At 34.6% G+C, this 7,375-nt stretch overlaps 1 protein-coding gene across 1 annotated transcript; it reads right to left on the reverse strand.

The window, feature by feature from the left end:
- Positions 1-1,677: 1,677 nt before the first annotated feature.
- Positions 1,678-4,016, reverse strand: LOC140057696 (chondroitin proteoglycan 2-like; the record flags this gene model as incomplete). Its single annotated transcript, XM_072103417.1, has 6 exons — positions 1,678-1,977; positions 2,375-2,558; positions 2,738-2,992; positions 3,114-3,314; positions 3,436-3,636; positions 3,815-4,016. Coding segments are annotated over 6 exons (1,242 nt in total), but the record flags the coding sequence as incomplete, so codon positions are not given.
- Between the last annotated feature and the right edge of the window lie 3,359 nt (positions 4,017-7,375).

Below are 7,375 nucleotides of genomic sequence, written 5' to 3' on the forward strand. Positions count from 1 at the left end.
ATCTCTGGTGTAGGTAAATGGCAACGCCTCCTCCTGGTCTATCAGCTCGTGGAACATGCAAAAGATTATAATTGGTAATATTATAAAAGGAAAAGGGCGTGTTATGATTAAAAAAAATTTCGGTAAAACATAGTGCTGAGAATTCATGGTTAATAGCACCTACGCATACATTGATATCGTTAAAATTTTAACAAGACTGCGTGCGTTTAAGTGAAAGATACTAAATGAATAATCTTGTGTTGAATATTTGTTGTTAAGACTATCGATAGGCCTATATTCATAGGCACAAGAGTCAATATTTTCGGAAAATAATTGGGCATCGTTGTCATTAATAACATCTTTAAAATTAATATCAAAAGGGTTAAACATTAAAGAATTAAATCTATCAAAGTCAATTCTATCGTCACAAAGGTAATAGTGAATGACATGCAAGAATTCAGCATCATCGATAATGTGATTAAATGGGAATGCATCTATATTGTCAAAAGGGTCCATGAGAATATCTAACGATACATAATGTGATTAGTTTATTCAATAGTATGTAATAAAAGATGCCTGGTAATATTACGTAAAAACAGAAAAGTACAAGAACGTAAATATAAAGAAACAAGTTGAGAATTAGGGGGTAACAATAAAACAAAGATGAACAAATGGTTTTAAGTAGCTTAAACATCTTATGACAATGCAATTATGTGAGAACAGATTCCTGAAAACGCTATTGTAAAATTATTATGTAAAATCAATCAAGATCAGGCTTATACAAATTGAGCAAAGTATGCAGATGTAAGGAAAATAATGGATGAAAGATTCTTAGTCTAATGTTAAACTTTATAATGAATTAAATTTGCAAGGAAAAAACGTTTCTTAGACTGTCCAAGTGTTTACAACAACATTCCGATCGCTAGTATGGCAATGGAATTTTGAAAAGTTTACCGGAACTATTTCAATGGAATTTCGAAAAGTTTACCGGAATGCCAGTTGATGTTCACCATTTTCCAGCCGTAAAACGAAGCTTGGTATCTTTGTTGTACATCTCTTTTACTTGTGATCTCCATTTCTTTTTTCCAGTAGATCGGCAGCAGTAAGATCATCTATGATATAACATTTCTGGCTATCTAGCTCAGAACTTCGTTGTTTCATAACTTCAATCAGCGTATGAGAGAAAACGGGCAATGATACGCCTTGGCCTACGGTGGGCCCGTGCGCTTGTTGGCCTGGGATCGAGTGTGAAAAAATCAGAAAGAATTTTCTCAAAGATTAAATTACAGTTTTCTTTTGTGTTCTCTTCCACACCAACAATTCTTACGTTATTACGACGAGAAAAGCGTTAATTTTTGCCAACAGGTCAGTTGTACTACCTTGTAAATTAGCAACTGTTGTTGTCAGCTCTGTGACAGTCGTTCTTAATTCCTTGTTTACATCTTCAAGGGCATCTATTCTAGCAGAATTAAACGATATTGCTTCGTAAAGCTCAGCTTTATTAGATTCTTGGCCCTTTAAAATAGATTCAAGTTTTTTTTTAAACAAACGATTCAAACGATAGCTGGTCTTCGCTTTCGAGTTCAGCGGGATTGGTTTGTCGTGATTGGCCTAGAGAGAATTAATATGCTATGTATTGAAACATAACATGATATGGAACTTTAAATGTCAGGCCTTCACATTATTAAAGCATCCAAAGTAACAGAATAGTAAGAAATAACAATTACTTTTATTATATTTCACCAATCTAATATCCTAACCACACAAGATTATTCACATTAACTTAAAGTACGATGACCTTATTGTAATGTAATATACGTATGTAATTCAACATCATCATAATTAGAGTGCTCGTTATTACAAAGGGTTGGTATGCTGGTTTCATATTCTGCTTCTGCTGATTTATTTATTATTTTCGCTGGACAACTCATATCTCCCCGATTGGTAATTTTAATTGCTGTGTCATTCACTACCGGTACCCTGTTATTCTTTTGAGACCTGTAATAAATGTATATAATACAATATCATGAAGTTAGGGTTTTATATGGCTCTATAACCGACAACAAATGGAAGAGAAAAAGAACAAATTGAAGTGGAAATTGAAGTGTTTAAAACAAATAATGATTTCAAATACTAAACGTAACATCCTAATTGCGCAGATGTTGTTTATTTGAATGAGTCACAAGTAAATTACCCAAAGACATCAGCAATCACGGTGCAATACTAACAATACCCAAAGCTCTGTCTACACTATCAAACTAACAAAAAATGTTATGTGGCCATATGGACATATCACTACCATATTTAGGCACATCACACTTTTTTTTGTCAAACTAGTTTGCTAGTGTAGACAGAGCTTTAGTTTTTTATATCAACATAATATAAATGTACAAACCTGCGATAACAGAATACACTTAGAATAATCACCAATATGATGATAACAAGAATAATTATTACAACCAATATGTAAACTGGCAATTCAGCAGATGAATCTGAACTTGGTGTTGATCCATTTGGTCTTTGAACTTTCCGTTGTTTGGTTAATGCTGTGTCAGAGGTTATTGGTGATCCTTCGGTTACTAAGTTACGCAAATAAAAACGATTCGTTCATCTATTTGATAAATACATTTCATATAAACACAAAAATGCTATCTACCAAATACAAAAATAACAAACATAAACCCTCAGAATTTTGTAACAATTATTACATGTAACACCATTATCATCGTACATGCATAAATTTTTATAATGTAATTACCATCTGCTGGTGTGGAACTAATGTTAGCGCAGTCAGGTACGTTTTCTGGTTGAAGACACTGATCAGAAGTCTCGTCGTAGGCCAATCCACTAGGACATGGCTGAACTGTACTACCTCCATTTACACAGGCCACATAGACAGAACAGTTGGTCGGATGAGCATAATTACCATCAGATCTCTGATTACACACGTCATCGGGATCTGTAAAACAATCACTTTGACCATCAGATCTCGGATCACACAGATCATCGGGATCTGTAAAACAATCACATTGGCTATCAATGGTAATATGAACAACACATTTCCGTAAAGTATGAAATAAATGATCATATCTTCAGAAATGATTATGGTCTTCATCATAGCCATGTGTATTTACCATCTGCTGGTGTGGAACTAATGTTAGCGCAGTCAGGTACGTTTTCTGGTTGAAGGCACTGATTAGAAGTCTCATCGTAGGCCAATCCGTTAGGACATGGCTGAATTATACTTCGTCCATTTGAACAGGCCACATAGACAGAACAGTTGGTCGGATGAGCATAATTACCATCAGATCTCAGATCACACACGTCATCGGGATCTGTAAAACAATCACATTGGCTATCAATGGTAATATGAACAACACATTTCCGTAAAGTATGAAATAAATGATCATATCTTCAGAAATAATTATGGTCTTCATCATAGCCATGTATAGTTACCATCTGCTGGTGTGGAACTAATGTTAGCGCAGTCAGGTACGTTTTCTGGTTGAAGGCACTGATTAGAAGTCTCATCGTAGGCCAATCCATTAGGACATGGCTGAATTATGCTTCGTCCACTTGAACAGACCACATAGACAGAACAGTTGGTCGGATGAGCATAATTACCATCAGTTCTCAGATCACACACGTCATCGGGATCTGTAAAACAATCACATTGACCATCAGATCTCGGATCACACAGATCATCGGGATCTGTAAAACAATCACATTGGCTATCAATGGTAATAATATGAACAACACATTTCCGTAAAGTATGAAATAAATCATCATATCTTCAGAAATAATTATGGTCTTCATCATAGCCATGTGTAGTTACCATCTGCTGGTGTGGAACTAATGTTAGCGCAGTCAGGTACGTTTTCTGGTTGAAGGCACTGATTAGAAATCTCATCGTAGGCCAATCCATTAGGACATGGCTGAATTATACCTCGTCCACTTGAACAGGCCACATAGCCAGAACAGTTGGCCGGATGAGCATAATTATCATCAGATCTCTGATCACATAGTCCAAGAGCATTAGTTCATAAGTATAGGCAGACTCGGACATTTCTGGTAACAAGCTAATTTTTTCAGGAAAGGTCCAGAACTATGATTGGAATATCATACTAAAAGTCCCGAAAAATCCTCCTTGTGCTCGCCGAGAAATCCAAGATGGCGTCCAAAATGGCTGCCATTTTAATTAGTCTATAACTATGTAACCGCTTGTCATAGAGTATTGATTTTGGTGTCAAATAGTTCACATTATATACATTCCTATTTGCTGTAACAGAAAATTTTGTCAAAAAATGGCCGCTACTACAGTTTCTGGTAGTTTGACCTTTAACCTGGTCTTATCATATCTCGGTAATGGTTTTTCATAGAGAATTGAGATTAGGCCCAAATTTAGTCTGGGTTCCAGACGGAGTTTTGTCTTAATATTAGTTAAAAGATAAATATTTTGGCACATATGGCGTTTCATACGTATACTACTTGATTTTGGATACTCCGTCTGGGGAAACACGCACAAGTCACGTGGTTTGACACCAAGAATTCTTGGTGCATACGATTATCCGGTTGACTAGTTTCAGCTGCATGCGATTGGCTACTCTCTCGTACACCGTTTAAATATTCATATTTAAGAATTTCAAAGACTCAACAAATAAGATGATGCGCATGCGCTATGTTACGTTTAGACAATGTGTACTTGGGTACATTTATGAAAGTTCTGAAGGCTAGAAATTATTTTATATGCCTAGTAGTCTGGTAAACATTTGATGGGATCTTTGAAACATGAAAACTCGTCTTGATATATGATAGGCTAGCTTCTCCGCAAATCAAACATTGAATGGATCATTTATTACGCGGAGATAATTTTGATTTAATTCCCACCCAGACCCTGTCCTGTTCTGTGTGTGGTGGTGTAGCCCTGTTGTGTGCCGGTGGTATGTAGGCCTACTTCATTGGCGTTTTATTTGGCAGGTCATACGTGCGAGTTGAGTAGGACCTACGAAAGAGGCCTAGGCCAAGGACTAAACAATTAATAAACAAAACAACTTGGCATTACTATTTTATATTTCAACAGTCTCGATCGTACATTAAGCACTGGTAGGCCTACGTACTCGATCTCTTTCATTTTGAAACAAAATGATCATTGGTTGATTCGAAATCCATATTTACATACCGCCCGCCCCATATAGCCAAATACGGTATGATAACCTACGTCATTCTTATCATAATGTTTGCGGTCTGCAAATCGATTTCTATACGTGTTTCACAAGTCTGTATTTTCAGACAAAAATCGCGGTCGAAATAAAAACAAATAAATAAAAAAAAAAGATAATACAGACTTGGGGCAAGTCTAGCCCAAATTGTTCAGAACATGCATATTTATATTTGGTGTAATAAAATATTTTATCCCAAAATGACTGGAAGTGAGGTTATTGACCTCTTATTGACATATTCAAATATCTTTTACCGTATCTCAGGAAATATTTGTCGTAGGTCATAACTTTTGGTGTCAAATTGTTTGGAACATATACATTTCTATTTAGTCTAATACAACAGTTTCCCTTAAAATGCTCGGAAGTAAGTTAATTTATTGAAAATTAAAAAAATCAAAGAGCTGCATAGGCAGAGTATATATGAATACTGTAGATAAAATGAAAATCAAAGTTTTAACTCTGCCTTCAACTCTTCTCTGTGGTTCGGGCATACCACATCATCAGGTAAAGTGAATTGTTACAAAAAGAAAATATAAAGTCAATAACTTAAAAGAACAACTGTCAGTGGCTAATCAAAGTTGGTTAAGTAACCAAAAGACAATTGGCAAATACCCTTTATCTGCAATGTTTAGATTAGAATTTTAAAAGCGACTCTATAGCTCACTATGTCGGTCGGTAAACACTAACTCATATAAATATTTTTTCACTATTTTGACACTGGATATTAATACTTGGAGGCAAGTATAAATGTTTTTAAACATTTTTCAACATTTTTTAACATTTTCAGTAATTTCGGTCGGTTGGTCAGTCGGTTAACACTAACTCATATTCATATTTTTTCGTTATTTTGATACTGGATAATAACACTTGGAGGGAAATATAAATGTTTTTAAACATTGTTCAACATTTTTTAACATTTTCAGCAATTTCAGTTGGTCGGTTGGTAAACACTAACTCATATTCATATTTGTTCGTTATTTTGACACTGGATATTAATACTTGGAGGCAAATATAAATGTTTTTAAAAATTGTTAAACATTTTTTTAACATTTTCAGCAATTTCGGTCGGTTGGTTGGTCGGTCAGTCAGTAAACAATAACTCAAATTTGCACACGCGACTGCAGCCATGTTGACTTTGTAAAAATAATCCATTTGAAACATTTCTTGTTTTAAATGTTCGTTATATGGTTTATTTATGATAAAAAGAGAATGTACCCTAGGTATTTCGCGTGAAACGCTCTTTACTCGGCATGCATATACTTTTTTTTTTCAGATTCAGATTTGTTTTGGTCCTTGCGGAAATCCATGAAAAATAGATAGGAAGACCCGGGCAATGACCCGGTACCTCCCACATGCTAAGTGAGCGCTCTACCATTTGATCTAGTCCACCAGTTACATATTTAACTGTTTAAAGAAAAAATTATTGCCATATGCCCTATAGGATTTATTATATATTGAAAATATGCAAAATAAGGGTCTTTAAATCACTGTAACATTGATCAGCAGCATTCTGTTACAGTCATTCATCATCTGATGTTGCATCTTCAACATCTTGGTGTTTGTTGCTTCTTTCACATCATTATCTTCATGTTCATCTGTATGGATGCCGTTGCATATTTGCCATAAAAAGTTATGATGTTAATTTGTTGTCATCTTTAAACAGTTAAAAATGTCTAGTCTGGGCTTCCCGGTTAGAGAACATTCAAGAGTGCATTCTCTTTTAAAACGAGGAATGACCTGATTTCAGGTTCCAAAATGCATTATTTTTACAAATAAAATGGTGTTTAACATTTGTTTTTGACAATCCAGAGCAAACACTATGTACATAGTGTTTGCCAATGCAATGTATTTCCATGCGAAATGTATATGACCTGAAAATTTCATTCTCAAAGTATCATAAAGTCTATACATTTCCTAAATTACATAAAAGTTATACTTCTTCTATGAACAAAAATAATTATCGAAATTCCTATAAAATTTCTGAAAATATGAAGACAAAAGCATTAATTCGTGTATAACGCGAGTTACAGACGAATAAAGCATTTAAAATGTATTCATGACATCTAAATATTATTGGTGAAATTTTGTAGCAATAACTTTTCAACCATAGCTAGTATGGAAATTTCAATTAACGTGTCTCTTTTTTTGGTCATGTCCATTTTTTGTAACAAGAGTTA

The sequence above is a fragment of the Antedon mediterranea genome, chromosome 8 (genome assembly GCF_964355755.1).
Source record: "Antedon mediterranea chromosome 8, ecAntMedi1.1, whole genome shotgun sequence".
NCBI lineage: Eukaryota > Metazoa > Echinodermata > Crinoidea > Comatulida > Antedonidae > Antedon > Antedon mediterranea.